General features: G+C 41.5%; 1 protein-coding gene across 3 annotated transcripts in view; it reads left to right on the top strand.

The window, feature by feature from the left end:
* Positions 1-316: 316 nt before the first annotated feature.
* The window catches only part of PIGL (phosphatidylinositol glycan anchor biosynthesis class L), a 69,552-nt gene continuing 42,728 nt past the window's right edge, over positions 317-27,140 (top strand). For 2 of the 3 annotated variants that reach the window (XM_067565850.1, XM_067565849.1), the window contains exons 1-2: positions 317-629; positions 4,969-5,068. In XM_067565850.1, the coding sequence (XP_067421951.1) occupies positions 377-629; positions 4,969-5,068 (353 nt within the window). In that variant the 5' untranslated portion in view covers positions 317-376. The remainder of the gene's footprint in view (positions 630-4,968; positions 5,069-27,140) is intronic. The other variant, XM_067565848.1, reaches the window with a different exon arrangement.

Genomic DNA, 27,140 nt, shown 5'->3' with positions numbered 1-27,140 from the left:
ATTTGTAGAGGCGATTTTAAAGGGTGTGTTGACAGCCATGTGTGTACGGGGCCCACTGTGGCCTTTTCTGATGTCCCAGTGGGGCTCGGGATTGGTGAGGCTGGGTCTCTTTTCTCTATGCGTAAATCCTTTCTGTGTGCAGCTCCCTCAAGGGGCTCGTTTTCCCCTCCTCAAAGGGGCTCATATGATGGTCTAGCTCTGGGGCGGTGAAGGAGGAGAGCGAGCCCTGCGTGTTTCCCTGTCACTCCCCCCTGACTTCACTCAGACAACCACCACAAGCCTCGCTCAGAAAAGCCCTTTCCAGGCGCGGAACCTTTCTGCCGCTCGTCCTTAGTTCCCGTCCGGAGCAATCTGGTCCCTTCCGGTTTCGGTCGCTATGGCGCTGGCGCTGCTGGGTTCGCTCCTGGCGCTGCTGCTTACGTTGCTGTGGCTGGGCTCGCGCTGGCTGCGACGACGCAGCGCGGGTTGGGGACACCGAACCCTGTGTGCGGCAGCACCAGCGCTGGGCGATGACGTGCGGGCCTTGGTCGTGACGGCGCACCCTGATGACGAAGCAATGTTCTTTGCTCCCACAATCCTCAGCCTGGGCAGGTGTCGGGCCAGTCTCTGGCTGCTGTGCTGCTCCTCAGGTGAGGGAGGGGGAGTTCGGGGGTGGGGGTGAGACACAAGAAAGGGGGGGCGGGCTCTGGCCAACAGTCACGTGATGGGAAATGTGCACCCAGTGTCACCTCACGCGGTGACATCATCATGCCATGATGTCATCACCCTGTGTTGCATCCCTTGGTGATCAGATCAGGCTTTTGTGCTGCAGCCAGCATCCTCATGATCTCATCTCCCCGTTTCCCAGTGACGTAATGCAACCGCGTTGTGTCATCGGATGTGTTCCTGGAGGCTTCATCACCTGGCATAATCTTCAATTCAAGGTTAATTTTTGATTCCTGGAGACTCCAGGACAATCCTGGAGGTTGGCAACCCTACATGACTTCGGCACACAGCTTCCCAGTGTTATGTGTGGGCTTGGAGCAGATGTGCACTCCATTCTGAAGTCATTGCCCCACCATGAGACATTGTAGCACCACATACAAACTATCAGCACACTGTGACAATGCATAATATTGCATCATTGTGCCTGATGCAATATGATAGCATTGCATTCAAACTTCATCACAGTGCACAAGAAACCACTACACTCTCACTGACCCTTCAGACTACTCTTACAGGGCTATTGTTTGACTCAATCCCCACTTGACAGCAGGCTAGAACATGTATCACTTAATCCGAAGTGGCCAGTAGAGAGGCTAATGATTAAGGTGGGGGGGTAAATACAGAGGCCCATTCCCCAAATCGTGAAGTACCAGTACTGTGACAGGAATCAGTGGTTAGGAGCCATTGGTAGGAAGTATAATAAAGCTACATCTTCTGTAGTGAGTTCCATACAAATTGTAGCTCCCAAAACACTTTGAAATTAATTAGATAATAGTGCAAAGAAATGTAAAGAAAGACATATCGTTGTGTGAAAGCACAAACATATAATTGTATATTAATACGTTATAGCGTGCATAGTGCTGCACAGACATAAAAGACAAGCTTCTTGCCCCAAGGAGCTTATGATGTAAGTTAAGGATCAAGTATCTTTTTGTCATACATTTCCTTATTAGAAACTACACAGTGTCAAATGGATGTCTGAGTAATTTTTTGAGGGGAGAAGGGGCCCTCTGTATGTCTCACGACTTCAGGTAGTTCAGCTTCTGTTACCAATACTCAAGTCTTCATGTCATAGCAACCTCTCTAGGTGAGAAGACCTGAATAGAGTATTTGGTGCCCATTGGTGTTACTCTTTTATTATGTAGCCTCCACGGTGTTGCTTGCTGGCTTGGATCAGAAGAGACCAGAGCTGGACCCAGTTTGGCTTTCTCACAGCTGTGCAGAGCGAATTTAGCACAATGCCACCAAGCCAGCTCAGTCTAGAGCATTTCTTATGTATAAGTATATGCCTGCCATTATACACCTTTTCCAAAGAAGTACGTCTTTTTTTATCAGTTCCTTTACAATCTTTGGCAATAGTCTTGTTACAGAGATTTCACACATATAAAAAGTGGCTTTTGTGCTACTTCAGATTAATCAGTCATGTTTTTTGTAAGGAACGTGCCCTTGTAAAAGGATGGACTCACAGATCTTTTCCACTTCTTACTAAGATCCTGTGATTCAGATGGTTGGTCCTTCCTTTGTTTGTGCAATAGATGAGGTTGATCAGATACTGAGTATTAAGATTCACATTATTTTTTCAGTGAAATTTTAAAACTGAGACAAAATGGCTACTTAGAAACCATCTTGCTTGCAATTGTGAAATTATAACCAAAAATGCCACTAGAATGCATCAGAATTAGAGCACTGTCAGCAAATTGTTGTCAGTCAGTCGCATAGTCCAGGGTGAATAATTGGTGGCACTAACACACCATTAGCTCTCTTTAGTAGCTGCCACCCTATTGAGAGAGCTCCACGGATGACATTCAAGAATACTAGCCACTCAATGCCTTTCAGTAACAATGGCTGCCCAGTAATGCTATTGTGTATTTATAAAGTGCCTGTCATCCTAAAGTATTTCACAAATGGTGGGATACATTCTGCTCTCAGATATGTATTAAATTCATTCCACAACTTCTGTGGAAGTTGTGTGCATGTAATCCAAGGACAGAAATTGGCCCTGCATACATAAATTATCACTGAAGCATAGTTAACTCTACAATGGAGGTCAGCAACCTACTAGCACACAGCACACTGCCTAATAGCAGAGGAAAATTTGGCTAAGGAAAATCCTCACGCCTTCCAATATTATCCTGGGATCATTAATGTCCAAGAATAAGAGATGAGACTCTGCTTTTAAAAGACTTCCACGCAGTAAACTGTAGAGAACTACTTTAATCTACTTAGGAAGGATGTAAGGTTCAGTTGATCCTGCTGGGATATGAGCCTCTGGCTCCAGGGAAGCTGTAGAGTTCCAACCTGATGTTTAGCTCAGTAAGTCATCTCTTCCATGGATGATAAGTATCAGAACCTCCTGAAGGCACACACTTCTGGGCTGCAAGAAGAGAGTCTAAATTTTAGTATGATCAGAAAAGTTGTCTCTTCTGAGGTTAATGTTTCACCCTGAGCATCATATAAAGCTGATTTTGACAGTTCAGACTGCAGCACTTCACCAGATAAATGCTAAATTCCGATGACTCACCCCACCATAATAAAAAATTCAGTGTAATTCAGAATGGCTGACTACAAACTGGAATCACACATTACTACTCTGCAGTACTTTTTAATTTCCTTGTTTGGAAGTTATAATTGGGTGGCAATTGCCACATTGCATGGGCAGCAATCCTGCTGATGCCAGCTGAGTTCGAACCTGGACTTTTCATGATTCATGCTAATAAATAGACAAGGTAACATGAGGGCAGGATTAGAAGAATTAATTAAATAAAGAAGCAGCCTTTGTCGTAAACTAATGAATCCTGGTTCCCTGCCAGCCATTGGTCCCACTGTGTTTATAATAAGTTTTCCAGAATGCTGTTTCCTAAATGTGGTTTTAACATCTTTTAACATTCCTTTTTGGTTCTGTAAATGCTTTTTCAATTCTGCTCTATTAACTCCTTCATGAATGTTACTTAGTACATTTGTTTTAGAAACAGTGCAGATTTCTGAGGAATTAGTTTCTCGACACAGAGATTATAACGATAGGAACTCTCATACACGTCTCATTCATTTTGACAGTGTTTCATTACTGCAGTATTTTAGCTTTGTGTGAATATTAAGGCTCATGACAACAGTGGCAACTTAAGCCCTTTAATTGTCAGTTAAATCATTAGTATTAGCTAGGCAAGTTTCCTACACAATATTGACACTTAGCTGTTCTGAAGTCTGAGGATCTAATCTTGATCTGGTCTGTATAGTTCTACTGAAGACTATTTATGCCAACTGAGAGTCTGACCTATCACCTCTAGTAGTGAGGGAGGAGTTCAGCTTTTGGTCTCTCCTAAGAAGATCAATTATCACCAGTTGTGTTGTGGATACTTGTTTGCTAGGAACTGGATTGGAATCTACCATCTCATTTCACAGAGGCCACCTCTCTGTTGTCAAATGGTAACAGCTTTTGGTCTTCTCTCATTGAAAAGGTGATTTCCCCTATATTTGTAAAAAGGTCTTCTTGACCAATGGTTTTAACATCATGAGATATCAGTGATTTCCATACAGGTAACATGTGAAAATGTTTATGTACTTACTAGAATGTTACTAGTTTATAAGAATAAAATACTTTCTTACTCAAAGCATAACTAACCTGCGGAACTCACTGCAACAAACTACCATTGAGGCCAAGAGCTTAGTAGTATTTAAAAAGGAATCAGATATTTATTTATATGGATAATAAGATCATACACTGGAAAGGATAAAACATAAGAGAACTATAAACCTTCATGCTTTAGGGCATAAGCTGCCATTCATAGATTTGGGGATGGAGGTAGGAAAAAAAAATCCCTTTGAACAGGTTATTCCATAATTGTTCATTATGGGTTTTCTTGCATCTTCTGCTGAAGCATCTGATACTGGTCACTGTCAGAAACAGGATACTGAACTATATAGACCCTTGATCTGATTTGGTATGGCAAATGTGTATGTTCCAACCAAGAGAACTCATTCATTATAAAGGGCCAAATTCTGCTCTCAGAGATGCATGTTGAACTCCATTTGAAATTAAGGCAGGTGTGGGTGTATTTGGTCCTAAAACTTTACACTGGGCCAAAGGGAGTGTTTCCTGACTATAAGTTATTGGACTTACTCCCCACAATGTATCGGTTTCAAATCTTACATGTAGTACCTACACAGGCTTGATGCTTTGAGGATTTAAGTTTTGCAAGAGGGAGATGTTTGTTCCATGCTAAACTGAACAAAAATAGATTGTGTTATTGTATTTGTTATTCTCAGGAAATTACTACAATCAAGGGGAGATTCGTAAGAAAGAACTTGTACAGAGCTGTGCTGTTTTGGGGATCCCTCCTTCCAATGTAACAGTTATTGATCACAGGTAACCAGTTTTTAATTTTAGCAAAATCCTGTTATTGTCTGTAAATAGGAAGTATCAGTTATTGCACCCTGGACTTAGAAATCTAGTAAAAGATTACCTAGTGTCCCATGCTATGAACTTCATTATCAGTCAAATGGAAGTGTAGTGTAACATTTATTGGCTGTATTTTTAGCACTGTTTAAGGAAATCTAGATCATTTGGACCTGAATTATAATACAGCTTGGTGATCAGATCATTTCAATTAAGCCCTGCCCGCAAAACAACTGAAAACATGCTAAGTTTCAATGCTAGCTGGGTTCTAGCTCAGTGGGTTTGGGTAGCATGAATTGCAGCTGTGTTGTGACTGGACTCACACTGGAATGGGTTACCTGGGAAGGTGGCGGAATCTCCATCTTTAGCGGTTTTTAAGCTGCGGCTTGACAAAGCCCTGGCTGGGATGATTTAGCTGAGGTTAGTCCTGCTTTGAGCAGGGGATTGGACTAGATGACCTCCTGAGGTTTCTTCCAATTCTAATATTCTCTGGTTCTATGACTCTGGATATTTATTGTGTCTATGAAACCAACAGTTCTTTACAAGAATCCTTGTCCATGCTGGTCAAGGAAACCATGGTAGCAACAACTATAATTAAACAGAATTGTTGTTAGCAGAATTTCAGCCATAGTGCGGGCAGGACATTAGAGGCATGTCTGTGCTGACAGTACTATGGGCCAGTTCCTCAGTTGGTGTAAACTGCTGTAGCTTAATTGACATCAGTTACGCTGTGCTAATTTACACCAGTCGAGTGCTTCTGGCCCTACATTGTGGAATCATTTTCTAATGTGGTTTGATCTGGTCTGTGTAGTTGAGACCAAGTTATGGGTAGACCAATATGGATTTATCAACCACAAATCATGCCACACCAACCTAATTTCCTTCTTTGACAGGGTTACTGGCCTAGTGGATGGGGGGAAGCAGTAGACGTGATATATCTTGATTTTAGTAAGGCTTTTGACCCAGTCCCACATGATATTCTCATACAAAAACTAGGGAAATGCGGTCTAGATTAATTTATTATATGGTGCGTGTACAGCTGGTTGAAAGACAATACTCAAAGAGTAATTATCAGTGGTTCGCTGTCAAAGTGGGAGGGGGTATCTAGTGGAGTGCCACAGGAGTCAGTCCTGGGTCTGGTATTGCTCAGTATTTTCATTAATAACTTGGATAATGGTGTAGAGAGTATGCTTTTAAAATTTGCTGATGACACCACGCTGGAAGGGATTGCAAGCACTTTGGAAGACATGATTAGAATTCAAAATAACCTTGATGATGGGGTCTAAATTAGCTCTTACCACTCAAGAAAGAGATTTTGGAGTCACTGTGGATAGTTCTCTGAAAACATCCACTCAGTGTGCAACGGCAGTCAAAAAAGGTAACAGAATGTTGGGAATCATTAGGAAAGGGATAGATAATAAGACAGAAATTAATAGGCAGAAGGTTTAAAATGAACAAAAGGAAGTATTTCTTCACACAACACACAGTAAACCGGTGGAACTCCTTGCCAGAGGATGTTGTGAAGGCCAAAGCTATAACGGGGCTCAAAAAAGAACTAGATAAGTTAATGGAGGATAGGTTCATCAATGGCTATTAGCCAGGATAGTCAGGGATTGCTGTTTGCCAGAGCCTGGGAATGGCTGATGGGATGGATCATTAATGATTACCTGTTCTAGTCATTCCCTCTGAAGTACCTGGCATTGGCCACTGTTGGGAGACAGGATACTGGGCTAGATGGACCTTTGATCTGACCCAGTATGGTTATTCTTATGATAAATTGGAGAACTGGTCTGAACTCAATAAGATGAAATTCAATAAAGATAAGTCCAAAGTACTTCACTTAATGCACAGCTACAAAATGGGGAATAACTGGCATGGTGATAGTGTTGCAGAAAAGGATCTTGGGGTTCTAGTGGATCTCAAACTGAATATGTGTCAACAATGTGTTGCAGGTGGAAAAAAGGCTAATATCATTCTGGGGTGTATTAACAAGAGTGTTGTACACAAGGCACGGGATGTAATTGTCCCGCGCTACTCGACACAGTTGAGGCTTCAGCTGGAGAACGGTGTCCAGTTCTGAGCCCCACACTGTAGGAAAGATGTGGGCAAATTGAAGAGAGTCCAGAGGAAATCAACGAAAATGATAAAAGGTTTAGAAAACCTGACCTATGAGGAAAAGTTAAAAAAACTGAGCACGTTTAGTCTTGAGAAAAGAAGTCGCCAGGGGTGGGGCACGGACTTGATAAGTCTTCAGATATTTTAAGGCCTGTTATAAAGAGGGTGGAGATCAATTGTGCTCCATGTCCACTGAACATAGGTGAAGAAATAATTGACTCAATCTTCAGCAAGGGAGATGTAGGTCATATATTAGGAAAATATCTCACTATAAGGGTAGTTAAGCTCTGGAATGGACTTCCAAGGGAGGTTGTGGAATTGCCATGAGTGGAAGATTTTCAGAAGAGGTTGGACAAGCACCTGTCAGGGATGGTCTAGGTTTACTTGATCCTGCTGCAGTGCAGGGGGCTGGACTAGATAATCTCTCAAGATCCTTTCAAGTCCTATAGTTCTATGATTTTTTTGTTTTCTTTTGAGTTAGGACCCCAGAGTCAGCAGGCCAGACTTGGAACCTTTTTTTTTTCTTTTTTTTAAATTCCCTGGCTTTTGTGGGTTTCAGTCTGACTTTCATTTTGAGTTCAAGCAAGTTTTTGGGTCAGATGAGATAAATGTCTATTGGGAGTTCCCTTGTTGAGTGAATGGGGAGCTGCTCCCCTTCCCTTTTCTTGAGCAGCTTTTGGGTAACTCTGTTCTGCAGCATTTGTCGTATTGCAACACTCAGTACTGTGGGGGGAAAAGACTGTGGTTGGCATAGTCACTGTGATTGGCAAAGTGTAAAGGAACAGACAATATCGTGTAATTCAAGTGTCTCTTTAAATTTACAAAAAAGACACTAAAAAAACAGAAGTGGTGGTCCAGCTGGCCTGGTGCCTCCTCTAGTGCAATGTGAAATTGGTTGGTATATGATGCAAGCTTCCTGACACTGCTCACTCATTCTCACCAATATGTACAACCCAGAGCATTGTTTTATGCAAGCAGTACCTTGGTTTTGTTAGTAGATAAAGTCCAGGTAATTTCAAAAGAAGAGTCTTGATAAGCTCTCCTGATGACAGTATATGTAAAAAAATGACTGATGTGGGATTTTCACAATGGAGGCAAGTGTCTGAAGGGCACGGAAGTAGCACCCTCTACAGGTTCTGGACACAAACCAGAACATATGGGTATGAACTTGAAACGAAGATAAAAAGTTAGGACCTTATTGGTAAATACCTTACTTCATCACCAGATACTGGCAAACAGGCTCACTTTTTGCTAGCAAGTTAAAGGGCCAACTCCTGAAGTTTTTACTCTGTTGTTACTCACTTCTGACTCAGACGTCAGCTCCCCTCTTATGAGCCAAATCCTGATTGCTGCTGAGCACCTGGAACTCACATTGACTTCATTAGAAGCTGAGTGAGGACTGAGGATGCTGTTTTGAATACTGTCAAAAACATCCGAGTTCCCTAGAGTGCTGAGTTTGCTTCCAAGGTATATATTCCCCGCTTCTGTAAAACAAACGGTTAGAAGAGCAGAAATGATTTTTGGACAATTATGAATGTATAGAGAAGCTGTATTGTCTCACTGTTAGAATGAGGCACTGGGAATAAGGACTCCTGAGTCTTATTCCAGCTCTGCCAGTGATTCACTGTGTGACCTTGGGCAAATCTTTAACCCCCTATGCCTCGCTTCTGTAAAATGGGGATTATAGTAAAAGTATTACCAGCTTGGCCTGAGGTATGGTTTAATGAATTCATGTCTATTCCGTTCTTTGATAGCCTCCGATAGTTCTTTGATAGTTCTTTGATTTGCTACCTTCTGTAGCAGTACAAAGCATCATTTATTATTATTATCATCTCTATTACCATTAACCTTCCTTGAAATTGTACAGCTAGGAAGGAGTTGACATTTTCAGAAGGTTGAGCCTCGTTGACGATTTGTCAGTGGATAAATTCTGAGCCCTTCTGTATTTTGTGCTTTCTTCCTAACTCCGAGAGGAAAATTTCCCGTAAATGTAAAGTCTCCTGCTTGCTTCTAGGACCGTGGCAGGCACACTGCCCATTTTGTGTTCCTTACCCAAAAACTGCATGCTTTACGTTACCCAAGATGCAAATGTATATTTTGGTAAAGGAAACCCAAAGGATTGCTAGGCCTGGATCTGCTCCAGCCATTGTAACATGGAGCTGAGTCATGCTGCTTCATCTTTCTTTGCATAATCTAAAATTGAGTTAGTAGAATTTTCAAGATACAAAAGGGAAGCATAACTGAAGTGTAAAGCTGATTGACATGCTCATTGTTCTCATGTGGCAGGGGTTGCATCTAAAATGGTACATGACACTTTCTTTTTACATACTCATGCAAATCCTAAACATCACTCAATCAAATTAGAGTGGAACTTACACCAAGGACCCAACCTCTCACTAGGCAACCCTCTGGTCTTAAGCCCTCCTTTAAAGTAGCCCCAAGATTTCCAGGCCAGTGTTTGTTCAACGTTTTAAAAACATCTCTACTATGCAACTGCTTTCTACTGATTTTAGGGTGGGCACTTAAGGCAATTACTATACATGCCTCCTCAGCTAAAAAGAGTCTAAATCCAGTATACAATTAGTGGCATAATTGTGGACCACATTTCAACATGAAAGGTCTCCTCGCTGGGGAATCCCCTTGATGTAGGGGCATGCTCAGGAGAGGGCAGGGCTATGGCTTGTCACGCTGCATTCAACTCTTCTGAGGCAGCAGAATGATCAACAAGCCGCCCATTCAAGAGGGTCATATCTTAGAGCAGTCATTGGGGGCTATTAATTAGTTGGATGAGGCACTATGGGCCAGGTAGAGAATTCGGAGGGACAGATCCTCAGCTGTCATAACTCCAGTAATTCACACTGGCTAAGAATCTGCCTTGGAGGGCATAAAGATGTCATAAAGCCAACTTTGCCCCACATCCCAACCAGGCTTCACTTCCTGAACTGCACAACTCAAAATCAGGGCTCAGACCCCAGGATTTCTAAGTTAATTTCTGCAATTTAAACACAGCTCCCACAACCGAGGAAAAAGACAGTGGGAGAGTGGGACAAAACCGTATATAAATTAAAAATCACTTTATTAATAACATGAATTATAATGTAAAAAATATTTGAATTGCTCCCTTGGCCCACATAGCTATTTGGTACATTTATTCAAGGCTTGCATATTACAACAATGGGCATTTTAATAATACCTGTTAATTATAGAGATAAAAGATCACAGGTTTTGTCTTACACATGTCGTGATCCTAACATGAAAAGAAACCGGAATGACTCTCTGAAAGCCTGTGATCTGAGTCAGGAGGGTATAATGACTTTGGTAGGAAGTGTAACAACTAATTGTCTTAACACAAACTAACTCAGCTAACATTTCTGCTGCCATGATATGTCTAAAATAGCAAGTAAATCAGGTGCTGGAAATATTTATGAAAGTGGACAGGGCTTGTTTACAAAAGGTTTGACTCTAGTGTAATCAATGAAAGAGACCCTGATTTTTGCCAAAAGATCTGTTGTTCTTCCAGTGGGTTCTAGTGTTCCATGCCAGATTCAGCTTAAAGTCTAAATTGCTTTGGTTTATCCAAGGGAATGATCCACTTTAAATCATGTAATAGCAGCTCTATTTCATGAGTCTTCAGGGGGACAGATCTACCCATATATTGCAAAGAGCAAAATTCAATCAACATTTTCTAATCCCTGTTGAGATGTCAGTTCACTTCTCACCTCAATGCTATATAGGCAATCTCTGCATCCGGGGCTGCTGGTAACTTGCTGAGTGTACTTAGGGAGTCATTACTCAGAGAGATTGTTCTCGCGAGATGGGGGAGGTTTAACAAATGGTCTTAAACCACTGAGCTAATTTTCAAAATGTTGACGTTTGTTACTAGCTGAATGGTAGAACACAACTGTAGATAATACTACACAATGACTGAGGCCTTGCTACTTCCACTTCATGTCTCTTTAGACCTCAGCATTTGGAAGACGAATACAACCCCATTATCAAGCCAAGTGAGCATTCTGCAACTCCAAATGTCAACTCCAAATGTTCAAAAATCATGAGTCAGGCTCACCAAACTTCATGAGATTGGCTTTAAAATCATGCGATTATGTAAAAATAATAGCTTTATATTTTTATTTGCCCTCTGCTTTTTGAGCCTTTAGGGTGTGCTGGGGTCACATTTTGAAGCTTTTTTCCACAGCCATGAGGGCTAGAAACTTACTTTTCTTTAAGAATGAAGGCTGAAATCATCACATATCCACTTGACTCCAGGAGCTGGGTCTTTAAGGAAAACAATAATTATCATGAGTCTGATGACAAAATCATGAGAGTTGGCAACACTTCTGTAGTCCGTCCCAGAAGCCTAGTTAAGAGACCCAGGTTTTGAGGTCAGAGTGCTACAGAGGCAATGAGTTCAGCTCTGGGCTGAGGGGGAAGATCTCGTATACCCAACAGTGAGTGCAGTAGTTAATGAAGCAGCATCACTGATGAATTCTGAAGTAAATGCCATCCAGTCTCATTTTCTCAGAAGGAGGGTGATCACAATACAAAATCTCTAGGGAAGTGAAGTGAGTAAAGATGGGGGTGACTGGAAGAGATTTTTAATGTGATACAGCGTTTTCACCTCTAGGTGACTGGTTTAAAACCAGACTAGTTAAATAATGACTGAAAGTTGTCACCATCTGCTGACTTGCAGTGTTGCTGACTGTTGTGATTTTTATCTCATGCCAGTTGGTGTTTTTCTTAAAGCATCGCTCCTGGAGACATGTGATTATGTGAGAATCTACACTTTCATCAGAAAAAAAGCAAATCTCTAGCCATTACCCTCTATCCCGAAGAAAGTTTGAAAATGTGAACCGAAGAGTTCAGAAACCAAAAGGCAACTATAAAGAACTCAACGTTTATGATTTTAAAGCCAGTCTCATGATTCTGAGAGCCTCACTTGCCCTCTTCATTGTAGTTTCTTACCCTTGGATGTGTATATATACCTCTTGTCTGTGATTTCCATTTCATGCATCTGACGAAGTGGGTTGCAGCCCACGAAAGCTTATGCCCGCAGAAATTTGTTAGTCTTTAAGCTGCTACAGGACTCTCATTTTTGCTGTATGCAGACTAACACGGCTACCCCTCTGGAACTTTTCACTCATAACTTTTTAATCCTTGGGTTTGGCAGTGGCTGTTCAGTGGCCTTGTGAATTAATGTCTCAGAGTAGTTCTCATTGGAAGGTGTCCACATCACAAAACCCATCCTTGCTGGATGCTTGAGCAGAGATGCTAAAAATTGAATGCATCATGAAGATGGGCCTGTCCCCTCCCATCATGGGTGACTCTGTCAAGGCCAGGTTCAGTCACATTGGCAGAGAGATGTGGGGAAACTTGCTCTGCCATTGCCTTTTTAGGGATAGACAGAGGACTTAAGTCTCCACAGCTTCACTTTTCACCAGTACTACATTTACACACACACAGTGGGTGAGCTTGGTATAGGCAAGGATCAGACTAAGATGTGGAGAGTGTCTTGCAAATAAAAAATGAGCTCTGAGTTGTCATGAGACAAGCCTTTTGTTGTCTACCCTTATTTTGGAATGTGTAGAATAAATGACTGCAATAACAATGTGAAAAGAGAAACCTTTTATGCAAAAGAAGCCTTGTGCACTGCTCTTGGCTCTGGCACTGCCTCGAGAGGTGTCGCTCAGCCTATCTAGAGTATGCGCTGTCTGTCATCCAGAGATGGAGATATTTTGTTTCCAAAACCAATGATCTGGTCACCATTCATGACCAAGGCTTTAGAAGTGTGAGCGTATCAGATAAGGAAATTACTCCTGCAGGGAGACCTGGAACAGACAAGAGGATGGGAGAGAAAATGACAGGACTGTTGATTGAGGTTATTTTGGTGCATTAAGAAGGCTCCTATGAGCACTTCCTTGGGATCCAATCCTGTCAGATGCTGTCACCCTCCAGTCCCATTGAAGTCTCAGTGGAAGTTGAGAGCTCACAGTACTATGCAAGAGATGCTCAGCAGATTGCAACAAAATGGCCTTAGTTTACAGTATTAAGGGCAGCTATTTAAGATAGTATTCTCAGAATGTGGAGCTATCTGTATCTTGTACATTGAATTTCTCTGAGCCTGGAAGTTGGAATATGAATTATTCTACTACGAATCAACTGATCTTTTTTCTTTTTGCTTCTTTTTTCTAGCCCATCAAAAACACAGCAGGGAGTTTAGGATGGTATGTGCACAGTTACCCATCAGAGCCTCTACTATGCTAAGAAAAGCTTTTAGATGTGAGCACGGCAATGCAATTTAGCTTTCCCAGATATTATAAAACAGCACCGTCCCTGCTTTCAGGCACTGAACAGAGATGTTAATGTGATGATGTGAACTGGGATGGCCTTGTAATCGGCTTGTTCACAAGTAAATCTTGATCAGTCGTTATGAACAGGCACGTCCGCCTCCCAGTCCACACCTCCTAACCCTGCAGCAGATTGCAACAGCCCCAGTTAAATTGATTGCAGATCAGTCCTTCTCTCTGAATTCAATGCTTTTCTGTCTAAGGTCAGGCTGACAGGTAAAACAGTCAGAGAAGTTTTAATAGAAACCAGGAATATATAATTGGGTAGTCCAGTCACATTTATTAATTATGATTTCCCAAGGTGACTGCAAGGTATTTCCTGGGTGAGTTCTTTCTTGACAGGAGAATTCTAATTTAGAAAACCAAAACACCACTGAAGTTAATGTTTTTCCCTGCCTTAGTTTTTTTATGTTTGCCTCTTATATGTACTTAAAACACTGCTGAAGGTGGAGTAGATTCAGGATCACAAGTTCTATATCTGCCCTTGGTACAGTAAAAACAGTAAACTAGAATGGGATATTACAAAGCCTTAAGTAAAGATCGATGTCTAACTTTGGTGCAATACCTGTTATTTCAACAAAGCAAAAGATTTCCCCAAAGAATCATAAAAACACCGGCAGCACAAACTTCAACTGTGTGATAAATGTGCAGTTCACTCACCACAAGGCTGTGGCTAGCAATAAAGAAACTAAAGCTTTAACCTGTCAGAAATAATTTTATAGCTAGAATGACAAAGGTCATTTTTTAAAGCTCATGAAATATAGCAGTTTGGATACATTCCCTCAACTAATTTACCTGTAAATATAGGTCCTGAGATTGCAGCGTGTGCCTCACCTCATGGAATATAAAAAACATTATCATATAATTGAAGTAATGTGAATAACTAGTTAAGTTCCCATTAATGTAGAGCACATCTGCCAAGGCTCTGGCCGACAGCCAGTCTACAGTGTCAGATGCAAACAGGAGACATTTTATAGGCTGCTTTACACCTTCTGTTGAGGATTGACAAGACAAAAAAAGTCCAAATCTTCTCCTTTTTCTAAGGGCAGTTTTGTTGGCTTCTAGCAAAATAAATACCAGGCCACTCTCTGCAGGAGTTTTCCTAACTTCATGCAGACAGTTGTGCCGGACTGAAGATAAAATGGACTGTTGCAGCTTTAATATGACAGTGTTTGGCCCAAGTTTGTGCTGCAAAGAAAATAATAGCTGGGATTTGTGTAAACTAGAAGACTTTCCACTTAAAGTACAAAGGTTTGTACTGTAAATAACACTATATCTGCTTCCAAGTTTCCATGGAAATTCCATTTTACTCATTTTTATGATTCTCTCCAGTTCAAAAAGGGTTCTGATTAGATAGTGCAGCACATTGCCCAGGCAGATCAGAAGCTTTCTCCAGGTTTGGTATCAGGCTGCTGAGAAGCTCAAACTCATTTTTCATATAATGGTTCATTGTTGTTGGGTCTGCGTTTTACCCTACCCAGGTAAATAAACTTTACTGCACTTCCTCATGTTTCATTTCTAATGAGCTCCTCTTATGTGGATTTGGTGGAAGGAAGCAACTCTGTAGGGTCATGGGAAAAATATATCCTTAAATAAATAGAGTGAGTGTCAGATTTGTGATGATCAGAAGGATATAAAAAGCGCTCAAAGGATGACTTTATGTAACTGAAAATGTGAACTTTTGGATTAGGATTTGAAAATATTTACCCAAAAGTAATGCATTTAAGGAATGTGTCAGACTCTACCAATGTAATTTTCATGTGTTTAGCTGATTTGTAGATGGCCTTATTGATTTTAATTGCTCTAATGTGCAGTACCTAATAAACCAGTGCTGGAGACATACAATATAAATATGATTCATTATTGTGAATTAACAGGATCTGCCTAAGAGATGAACAATAAAGTATGCCAGTGGAAAAGAACAAGGGTTAAATCCTGGCCCCATTGAAGTCCAACATTAAAACTCCCATTTGACTTCACTGAGCCAGAATTTCATGCCAGCTCTTTCCTTGTTCCCTCTCAAAGCTAAGGCTTTCTCACTAATTGTGTTTGGGATTTTGGGGGAAGGGTCGCCTTGATTTCCTCTGCCATTTCCTTTTTTCTAATCCCACCGTGTGACCGAGCAAGACATCTTACCTCTTCATTTTACCAGCTTTGTACCTTAAGCTGGCTGAAAGGAGTCCCAAGAGAGCAGCATGAGACCTTTCCTTACACTCTAGTTTGCCTGTATCTGGCAGGATCTGCCCTGAACACTAGCTACATATTTCCGGGAGGAATGAAGTGATCACCATATCCCTTATTTACCTCACAACAGTGCTGGGAAGCGTCTTTAATATTTGTAAAGATTTTCTTTAGTTAATAAGGATTTTTGTGGTAAGGATTAGAGATCCTCAGGTGAAAGGTGCTGTAGAAATTCAGTGTATTATCAAGTAAGCAATCTCCTGCTTTGAGACCATTTCATAATATTCCCATTCAGTTGAATACTGTTCTGTTTCATCTTTCTTAGAAAGCAGCCTTTGCTAAAAGCAAGTGATTTGTTGGGCCCTTCTGTGGTCGCTTCAGACAGGTTTCACTTAAGGGTAGTAGGACTCTTGAAATTTGTGTTCAGTTCTGTTGCGGGGAGGCATTCTAATAATGTGTGTTTTAGAAAAGCCTGATTTGTCCGGATCTTTAAAGGATCTAGGCCAAGAGTTTCAAAAATAGATGCCTAAAGTTAGAGCCGTAAATCCTTATTTGACTTCTAAATAAATGGCCTGGTTTTCAAAAGTGCTGGGCAGCCAGCACCTCCTGCTGAAGTCATTGGCAGCTGTTGGGTGCTCAGCACTTTTGAAAACCAGGCCATTTATTTAGGCACCTAACTTCAAGCTCCGAGTTTTGAAAATCTTGGTCCTATTGGTAGTTTTTTTTAAAGCTCGATTTGGGGTCAGGAAGCTGCCCTTTGCCCGCCAGGTAATTTATTTTCCAGTGCAATTGGCTTTGTTGCAGTAAGTTTTGTTTAGCCATTTTGTCATAAGTTTGGTGTTTTCCCAAGTATGGAAACCTGCCCCTTTGACTTCACAGAGGCTCTTGTTAGCCCATCTCCTTTCTGAGTTTTCCAGCACCATTAATTTCCTTGATTTTTCACAAAGGGGAAGGGGCTGTGGCAAAAGGGACAGCCACCCTTTCAGTGTTAAAGGGACATGTCCCCCAGATCACCCCCTGAGAGCAATAAGCTCTCATTTATCAGCTGGGGCTTTTCAAAACGGGAGGACCCCACTTCAGAGGTAAACAGAGACCTTGTCAGATCCTGTTTCTGTAGCGTCTCAGCAGGGTTTGATCTAGAGCGAGAAAGCTAGCCAAAGAGACCAAAAGATCTGCCTGAAAGCAGGGGGGATGTGGAGGAGAGTTAATAAAGGACAAAAGAAAGTTGGTAGAAACCCGATCAGAACAAATGAAAAGAACCACATTTTTTACTCATGTGACTTCAGCTTGTTAATGCTCAAGATTATTTTAGCCAAGTAAAAACTGCTAACCACTGAAACAAAATATTAGATAACCAATATAGAAAGTCCCAGTGAAAAAAATCTGCTAGGCCATCCCCTCAGCCAGTGCAGGATTGATAGGAATTGAGTTGAATCAAAGTAGTGAGCGTTGGCAAGGCAATGTTAAGAAAAGAAAAAGGTTGACTCTAATTAACATGCTTTAGAAATCTAATAAAGTGGGCCTTGGCCTTCAGGCAAAGGGCATAGGGCAGGGAAATCCACTCACCTCCTGTTTTTAAGATAGCAATAGAAATCACACACAGACCCTTCATTGTTTATTTTGGTAACTGCTAAAGCTTTGAGATTTTTTAATGATTGTTGTTTATTGATCTCTTCCACAAGTATTCTGTGTGCTTCAAAGACATGTAGAATGATAGGTCCCAGCTCTGCCAGTCACTCTCTGTTGTCATCTTTCTATGATACAAACAAACAAACTTTCCAGCACCTAACATGTTTTGTTAACTTAGCCAGCTGTGCCCCTCGGGGGGGAGTGTCTTTTGGTTTTGTTGATCCGGAATAGGCTTCTCAGAGTTTCAACTGCTGTCCTCCTCCCCTGAAAATAGCGAAGGAAGACATTTTTGATGGTGCCAATAAGTTGCCCAGATGGGCACTGTGAAGGCAGCAGAGTGACAGTTACTGAGAAATGCTATGAAAAATGATGTGCTAAATTCCACGTGAATGCCACAGTGAAAATAGCCTGTTTGGTACAGTAAAGCAGCAATAACCATGAGTGTTCCAGTCTGAACTTGCAGCATGGTCTAGTGCTCAGAGAAGCAGGGACAAGAGTCAGGATTCCCATGCTCCCCTATTCCCAACTCTGCCAGTAGTTTGCTGGGTCACCTTGTGCAAGTCACTTATCCTTTCTATGCCTCAATATTTTTTTCTGTAAAATGGAACTCATGTTTATTTACCTGCCTCCCAGAGGGATGGGGTTGGAGTTGTGTGTGTGGCTTAATTATTGACTGTTAAGTACTTTAAAATACATTATTATTCCTCCAAATGTAGCCATAGACAGACTGAGTTGCAAAAGGAGGTGGCCTGACCTATATCATGGAGATAATCTGTATCTAAAGCGTAGATGTTCATAAATGGAAACTAGTAAAGCACAGGGAAAGGTATTCCTGTGCCTTTCAACTGGTGTAACTCTTAAAGGCCTTATATACCACTGCATCTTATGACCACGTTCATTTACAAAACCAGAACTGCTTTGGGAAGCAAACCTTGCATGTTTTCTTAGCTGTTGGTGGTGATAATAATTCCTGTTGAGCTGGATGATTTCATACAGAATTATTAAGGCCAAAGGTTCATGTGCTCCTCTATACTCCCCTTGATGTTGATTAAAATGCAATTATAGCCCGGAGCTGAAAATGCTTGTGGTTTCTCGGAGCTATTGCTGCTCTACTTCTTCTATGAAGGTAGTTGCTTTTATTGAATCTGCCTCTCCCCATCAGGGCTGCCTGATACCACTGTTTTCTGGCAGCATAGTATTACATGGGATAACTGGCTCCCTTTCCCTCTGAGATTTACCCAGTATGATTAGAAATGGTTGGTTTAATCCAGCAGTAATTAAAAACAGTAACTGTAAAATATTTACATTTACATAGCCCCATTACTCCAAAGAACCAGATTCCTTTGAAGACTCATATCTGTATGTAGATCTTTCTATGGCCATTCATGGGTTTTGTATTGTTCTTTCTGTCCACTTGGTCTGTAAGATCCAAGTATTATGCCCCATTTCTTCCTCTGTTTTGGATGGGAAATGAAGAAGATTGTATCCAGCTGAAGCTTTAGGGGGACTGTAGGGAGGCAGAGTAGAGACGCTCCTATGGGAATTTGGTCAGGACACAATAGTTAAACATCGCAATTCTTGCAGAACCTGCCACGGGATGTTTAGTGGTCAGTGTTCCTGTTTTATCTCTCATCATAGAAGTACCCCACTTCTCAGGAGTCTTCAGGATGTTCTCTGGGATCCCTCACTTTCCTTTGCTTCCTTCACCACTATTCTCTCCAGTGCATTGTGTGATGGCAGTGCTATCTCTGATGGTGTTCCCATTTGTCAGCACAGGGTTCCCTGGAGGGCAATGCAAGGTGTTCCTCTCACTGCACTGAACACTCTGCCTCCCCTGTGCTCCTAGGGCACCATCTGTCCTGTACCTAAAATTATTCTCCGCTCTTGAGAATCCACTCCTTTCTAGATCATCCAACATATTCAAACCATTACTGACATCGTTTATCTCCATCCAACCCTGTAGAATTTCTACAATTAGCCCAATTAAGAGAGCTAATTGGGAAGCACCAAATTACTTGAGACGGACAGTCATCAGATTAAAGTTGTTTTCAACAATTGTACCCAAGAGTCTCTTTATACATATGACTTATTGTAACAACCTATTTATTTCCCCAGTTACATTGTGAAACAACAGAGCATGTTTTGCCAACAGTCCCAACTATAAACACAAGGAGTGACAGCTGCAGAATGAAAAGTGCTTCCTTTCAACACTTGGAAGATTTACTACATTTATAGTATATGCTACAATGTTCTGCAAACATCTCTGCTGGAGACTCATTTTAGCATCTGCGTGAAGTTACAGCACATCTACCTTGCAGTTGGGGTGATTCAGCAGAGAAAATAAACTGGTCACAGCCAGCAAGATCATTTCTTAACGGAATAACATTTATAACAAGCAATCACAATACATTATCAGAAGCACAAAGAGTAAACAGAAAATTCCCTAGCCTGGAATTCAACCCAGTCCTATGGGCTTGGAAAACTTACCTGTTGGGAAAAAAAAAGACATAGATACCTATCTTTCTCTTTAGTAGCCACTCTTATAGTCTTATCTCAGTGCTTGTGCAAAGAGTTTGAGTTAACTCCTTGTTCACCAGGAACCATGTAGTTCCCTTGCATATTCTCAGTTGTGTTTTAATAAAGTCCCAGTTACATTGTGAAATGAACAGTTGTAAGGTCCAAGGCTATCGCACAGGTTGGGGACACAGTCCAGTTTCATCTACACTGCACAACTGAACTGCAAGTTCAACGGGGTTGATTTTTTGCAATGCACAGTTGTTCAAACCCCCAGTTCAACCCAATGAGGAGCTGGGCTGCCTCAACCTCCATTGTGCTCCAGGGTCAGGATTCTTAGCGGATCAGGCCCTGGCTTCTAGTTAATACGTGTTCCTTTTTTTGTTGGGGAAATTGTAGCGATTACCTCTGTGCTCTCACATAGACTCCAGGAGTCTAGAAGTATAAGGCTCTGTCCAGAAGCCGTTTTTATTATTACTATATTCCTCATGACATTGAAACAATTCTCTTGTTATAGTTGCGATTTATCTTTGTCTAATTTTGCTAGACACGAGAGGCATTGGAGAGTTTACTGTTTATAGAGTAACCTTGGGAGAAGAAGCTTAGGAGTGAAGCTCTTATTTGGCGAGTTACTGGCTAAAGATGATCTGTTTCCAAGTACAAGGCATGATGTCGAAAACTGTAGAGCTGCTATAAACCCCACGACCCACTGTGTGGCCATGTGCCAGCAACAGCATCCTGACTTTCTTCAGTTTATTTTCAAAATGCCCATTAAAAACTCAGGCAATTCCTGAGCTGGCCATAGTGTCCCTGAGGGGTGGGTGGAAGCACTGTTGCAATATTCTCAAGCAACCCACTCTCCCTCTGAGTAAAGGAAGGGAGCTGATGAGCTCCAGAAGGAGGGCCTTTGAGAGGGGAAATAAGGGGTGGGGGAATGGAGGAAATTCCTTACAGCTTCCCATCCCCCTAAAACAAAGTCACAAGGCATTTTAATCAGGGACCTTTCCAGTTCTTGTATTTAAAGATACAGTGTCAGGTTAAAAATCATCTGTTTAAGAATGGTTTACTGTCTACATTTCCCTCATTTTGGATAATAAAATTCGACTAGTGATGGCCATTATCAGGTTCGCATGCAGCAATGCAAATTCAGTGTTTGGACTGGGGCCGTTGCAGAGACTCTTCTTGGAGATTTTAGTGGAAATGTTTCCATTGATCTTGAGTTCTAGAAAACCTTTTGGCCTACATTGGGCCTGACAATTCCTTTTAGGTAGCCCTCTCTGAGCTGGAGAATCTTCCACAAAGCTTGTCACAGACCTGCACCTGGTCCAGTTGAAGTCAGTGGGAGTTTTGCCATTGACTTCAATGGGACAAAGCTTTGGCATTCTAATGGTGAACCAGAGGAGACAAAGTCTCGCTTTCGAATGTTCGTACAGGGAGAGTTGGAGAAGTGACTGTACAATGGACATTGCATAAAATGTATTTTCTCTTAATGACCTTCCTGTTCAAATTGTCTCTGTTTACATACAGACCAAAAGCTGGTTTGTCTAACTGCCAGCACTGCAGACTCAGTCTGGGATCTGAAAATCCAGCTGTGTCTTTCTGCCCCCACATCCTTACCAGGAATAAAGCGTCTGCAGTTGGGATTTGGCTAGCATTGTTGACAATGTGTGAGCCAGAATTGAATCCAGCTTGCTCTTCCTCTGGAAGATAATAGGAGTAAAACTTGTTTGTGTCAATAAAATGAGCAGAAACAACTCAAAGCCTCATCCAGTGGCCCCACTGACTGTTTGGCAGGGTTCCTGCTTCTAATGTACTTAAACTATTTTTTGCTGTTCGTTTTTGTGTCTTTTGCTAGTTGCTTTTCAAATTCTTCTTTGTCCTGCCTAATTATACTTCTACACTTGACTTGCCAGAGTTTATGCGCCTTTCTATTTTCCTCAGTAGGATTTGATGTCCAATTTTTAAAAGAAGTCTTTTTGTCTCAATCTGCCTCTTTTACTCAGTTGATTAGCTATGGTGGCAATTTTTTTGGCCCACTTACTTTTTTTTTTTTTTATTATTTGGGGTATACATTTAGTCTGAGCCTCTCTTATGGTGTTTTTCCATGCAGCTTGCAGGCATTTCACTCTTGTGACTGTTCTTTTTAATTTGTGTTTAACTTGCTTCCTCATTTTTGTGTAGTTCCCCTTTCTGAAGTTAAATGCTACTGTGGTGGGTTTCTTTGGTATTTCCCCCCTACGAGGTGTTAAATGTAATTTACATTATGGTCGCTATTACTGAGCAGTTCAGCTATATTCAGCTCTTGGATCAGATCTTCTGCATCACTTAAGACTAAATCAAGAACTCCCTCTTCCCTTGTGGGTTCCAGGACTAACTGCTCCAAGAAGCAGTCATTAATGGTGTCTAGAAATTTTATTTCTGCATCCCATCCTGAGGTGACATGTACCCAGTCAATATGGGGATAGTTGAAATCCCCCTTTATTATTCAGTTTTCTGTTTTATAGCCTCTGTTATCTGCCAGAGATTCCAACTGCTATCGTTTTATTATTCAAGCATAGAATTTCTATCCACAGAGATTCATAACTTCTTCCCTGGTGAGATGCTATTGCTAAACTGCCTGCTGTATGCAGAACTTTTTTTTTCTTCTCCAAATTGTAGGCTATCAATCTGGTGTATATTCTTGTTTTGTAAAGCAGAGACACCCACATTTTGCTTAGAAGAGGTTTCTATTGGCAGTTTGCCAGGAGCCCCAGGGCAGCACCTGATTTGCATGAAATAGAGTAGACTGCTATCATCCTTGTTTTAGATATGGAGTGGTTGCTGGCAGAGACTTCAGGTCCCAGCATACTGTGTGTTGTTTTGATCTGGGCAGAGCCATCTCACTTAAAGATGGAGCATCACACGCTGAGAATTATAGTCTACGCAGGATCACCCTGCTTGTTTTGAAATGATAGCTGATGGCTAAAATAGGGAACCCCACGGGTCAAATTTGACCTGCAGGTTGCACTTGGACCATCCCACTGCAAAGGATTTTTTTTGTAGAGCTATGTAAGGGTTAACCATATGAGCTGTCTCCTCCATTCTTTCCCTTAATGAAAACCTGTCTCAGTAGGTGATTGAAAGCCTGCCTGGCCAATTGTATCATTAGATGCACTAATGGACGGTGTTACTAAAATGCTTCAGAATCTCCGTTCCTGAAGTGCCCAGTCTTTTACTGGAGTGGGTGTTCACCTTGTTCCATGCTGTAGCATAATCCAAGGCCTGACTCTGAAGTGTCCTGTACAGAGAGACTTCTCATCTGTATTCTCTTTGCTGGGTTTTGACATGACCTGTCCTGTTGTTTGTGTATTCTGTGACCCTTCCAGAGCTCCCCCAGGCATCCCTGCTATGAAATGTTGTATCACCAAGGAATTTAATCCATTAAAAGAGAATGCTTTAATTAAACAGTTGGAGCAAATGCAGTGAGCTCTCATCTTATGAGCCCATGCTAGATAGTTGGGATTACAAAATTTGGGAAGAACAATGGTCCTTTCTGGAACTGTTTGACTAAACTATGTTGGAAAAGTGCTGTCCAGTTATTCTTTCCCCTAGAATCAAGGAAGATTTTATGTTTGCAGAGAAAGAGTATACGGAAAGGCAACATTGCTAGTTGGTTAGCGCACAGGCCCTGGGAACCAGAATTCTTGGATTCTCTTCCCAGCTCTGCCAAGTTGTGTGACCTTGGAGTTTCCCCCTCTGATAATTCCTACCTTTTGGGATGTTGTGAAGATTAATTTGTTACTGTATGTATATTATCTTGAAGGTGTGAAATGCTACTTAAGTACTAAGTATTATCACTAGGATTTTTTCTTTATACCCAAAGGGTTAATTTTTTTCTTTAAAGAACGAAATCTGATTTAGGTTTGAAATGGGAGCAGGAAAGGCGAAGAATTTGATCCTGCAGGAAACTAGGTCAGCAGGTTTTTATTATCCTGCTTGACAGACCAATATGGTTTTCATTTAGGAATGAACTCAGCTGACATTGTGTATGGTCAATTTCCTCTTCCCAGAAACCAATCCTTAAACATCACTCTGTACATTACGGCTTTCATATATCCAATGCAAGGAAGTATTTAGCCATAGGAGCTCGAGCACTAGTGAGTTCATAAGACCATTTTTAGCTGTCACAAGTGATTCAGGAGCCCAGAAGGCTCTACAGTATTTGGAGGAGGGGAACCGTAAGATCTGAATCTCCTTGGTCACAAAAAATGTTTGACGAGGGACCTCTTTGATTTTCCCTCTTTCCTCGACACATCTACTATTGATGCTTCTTATATCTTATGTGGTTATTACATTTATTTGGACGGGGACAGATTCTGATCTCTGTCACACCAGTGTAATTTTGGGGTAACTCCATTGCTTTCACTGGAATTATACCAGCATAATGGAGATCAGCACCTGGCACTATGATCTGCATTTGGCTGGAGCCCATTCTGTGATGTTTTGTATCAACAATGCTGTACAAAGACTTGAATTGCCTGCTATCGTACAGCCTCTTCTAGACATCACCATTTGTTTACATCTTTCTTGGACATCAAACCCTAGTTAACTGCAGACTTTGGAGCGTATTCTTTTTGTAAATACACATCTGTGTTCTTTATATTTGTTTACTCAAGTAAGACCAAATTCTGGCAGATATTACACACATTGAGAACTGGGCTAATTTTCTTCATGGCGTCTCTTAACTCTACTAAATAAGGGTTATTGAAAACCCTTGTGTCTCTGACTTTAAAAAATCGACTTTGATTTGAAATACAGCCATCAGGTAGCGATGGTGTAGGTTAGAATGGCTATTTTTAATGGTTAGGAACTTCTGAGTGTTAGGATTTAAGGCTGAATATTTATTTCCAAATTTATATTTTCATTGTTTTACAGACTTGAATATGATTAAATGACTTTTCAGCATAATAAAAACATCTAATTCTGCACTGTGCCAGTCTTTATTCAGTTCTGGCACTAAGAAACCCAGACATTTTTGCAAACCAAGTTTGGCTTTTAAAGCTGAACAAGGAAAATACAGGCAGTACTGAGAAGAACAGACAGCATTGGCTTGCCAACAATTCTTGGAAATAATGGAGTTTCACAACCATCCCCTATCGATGGGACATTTAATGAGGGAAATATCCTTGTGACTTACCCAGGCAGAATAATGAAAATGCAGAATCTGGTGTAGAGGTTTATTATGGTGATAATGCAAATGCCATTCTTGGATTTAAACCAGAGAGCAGAATATCAACTACTTCATAATGATGACAGCTTAGAAACAGCAGTGCTAATGAATATAGATCAGAAACTATCACAAACGCTCTCCTCTGAGCACACTTTTAATGTGTTACTGGGCTACATATTTCAGTCATTTCATGCCTTTAAATGTTTAAACAGTTTCACTGTTTCAGCTGAAACAAACATGTTTGTCTTAAACTGGAATGGAGAAAGTTGGACTTTGCTAATAAACATTGTGCTGTTCTGTTCAGCTGATATTTGTAACTGAGAACCAAAGACATAACAGCTTATGTCAGGCACAGGCTTAGCCACATACAGGAGCGTGCACGCACGCACACACGACAAAGAGCCCAAGATGAGGCAGCATTTTGGAAAGTGCTGTGTACTCAGTCAAAACAGAAGGTGTTATGTGATCATCTCTGTGGCTTAGTCCAAAGATGAAGCATCTTTCTTTCATGCAATGTCTAAACGGTGATATAAAATGACCAGTGTGTTGCTGACAGGTTTGGGGTTTTGTTAATTATTCCACAAACTGGAATAAGGGTCTTATTCAACCTTTAACTTTCCTAACTGATCTTTAATGGCAAAAACTAGAGGTGGAAAAGGTCTCCTAAATAATCCACTCTGAATCCTCTCTTACTCAGCCAGTGCAAGGTTGTCTCTATGCTTTTGAGATGGGGCCACAGAACATTCTCCGCATAACTCCCATGAACACAGGCAGTGCTTCCTGTTGCTTCCTGACCCCTCTGGCTACACTCTTGGCAGGCTCTTCCAATCCTCCTTAGCATAGAGATGTTTGGTGGCTGTGATGTGGGACCCTCAGCCTGGGGTTTTAAAATCAGGGGAAAGTGTTGAGGATTCTCAGGCCTTTAACAAGGACGCTTAGATCTGCTGTGGAAGAGTAGCAAGGGAACCAGGCATGTTTTGGATTCCTTTCTCTGTATAGTTGAGGGGTGGGTTCTTAACAAAGACTCGCTGGCTCTCATATATCAAAGCAATTTAGTGAAATGATAGTACTATAAATAATTATAATAAAACCTTACATTTATATACAGCTTTTTTCCAAAGGAGTCCAGAAGACTTAGTAAATTATATACATACTAAAGTCTTCACTGCAAATGCAACAGCCTCTGGGGTGGAACGCGGCAACTGTTTTAATAGTGCACAGTAACTGCGATGCGTCTCAGAAAAATGTCTTCTGTCATATTTTTGTGCTCCTTCAAAGAATACATTTTTCAGTTTCTAGACTGAAAGGCAGAACAACACGGCATGTGCGTCAGCGAAAGGACAGATGCTTGCAGCAGTCTGCTGGATAAACAGATGTCGAATAATGCCACTGACCAAAATAAGCCTTTTATCCCCATCTGGGAGCTCTGCTGCATAAACGATGCAGCCTGCAAGTGTAAGTAGGTTATGATAGTCTCTCCCAGCGCCGGGGTTAAAGGCCAGCCTAGCCAACTGCCGAGTATTCCCTTTGTGCAGCAAACGTTAGGGCGCAGAACTACAGCTCTCTGTCAGGGAACCATACTGCGGGGTTTGGTGGTTGTTTTGTTGTTTGTTAGTTTGGGGTGGGTTTGTTTGTCTTGTTTTGTAACTCTCTTTCCTGTGGAAAGTAACTGTTCTAATGGTACAAATATAATCAGTGAAGGCATGGCCAAGGTCCCTGATTTCCCTTCACATGGGATCAAACAAATTCTGTCTTGCTCCATTTGTAGACATTGTTCCTCATCAGCATAGTACCTGGTAACTGGCACCATCAGCAGAGTTTGTTTACAGGTGTATACAGGACAGATGACAGGGTTGTTCTTTGCTTTGCTGTGTGGTGGAACGGTATCATACATCAGGTAGCTGACCTCTGTCTTCTTCCCAAAGCTGGATACATGTCTCCCTGTGCATAGGTGTTGGGGGTGGTGCTTCTGCTCCTCCTGGCTTGAAGTGGTTTCCACTGTATGCGGGGTTTACAGTTTGGTTCAATGGCTCTCAGCACCCCCACAGAT

This window comes from Emydura macquarii, unplaced genomic scaffold, assembly GCF_026122565.2.
Source record: "Emydura macquarii macquarii isolate MOO-44397 ecotype Brisbane River unplaced genomic scaffold, CSIRO-AGI_Emac_v2 contig_2699, whole genome shotgun sequence".
Classification (NCBI taxonomy): domain Eukaryota; kingdom Metazoa; phylum Chordata; order Testudines; family Chelidae; genus Emydura; species Emydura macquarii.
This window is presented reverse-complemented; position numbering and strand designations above follow the sequence as displayed.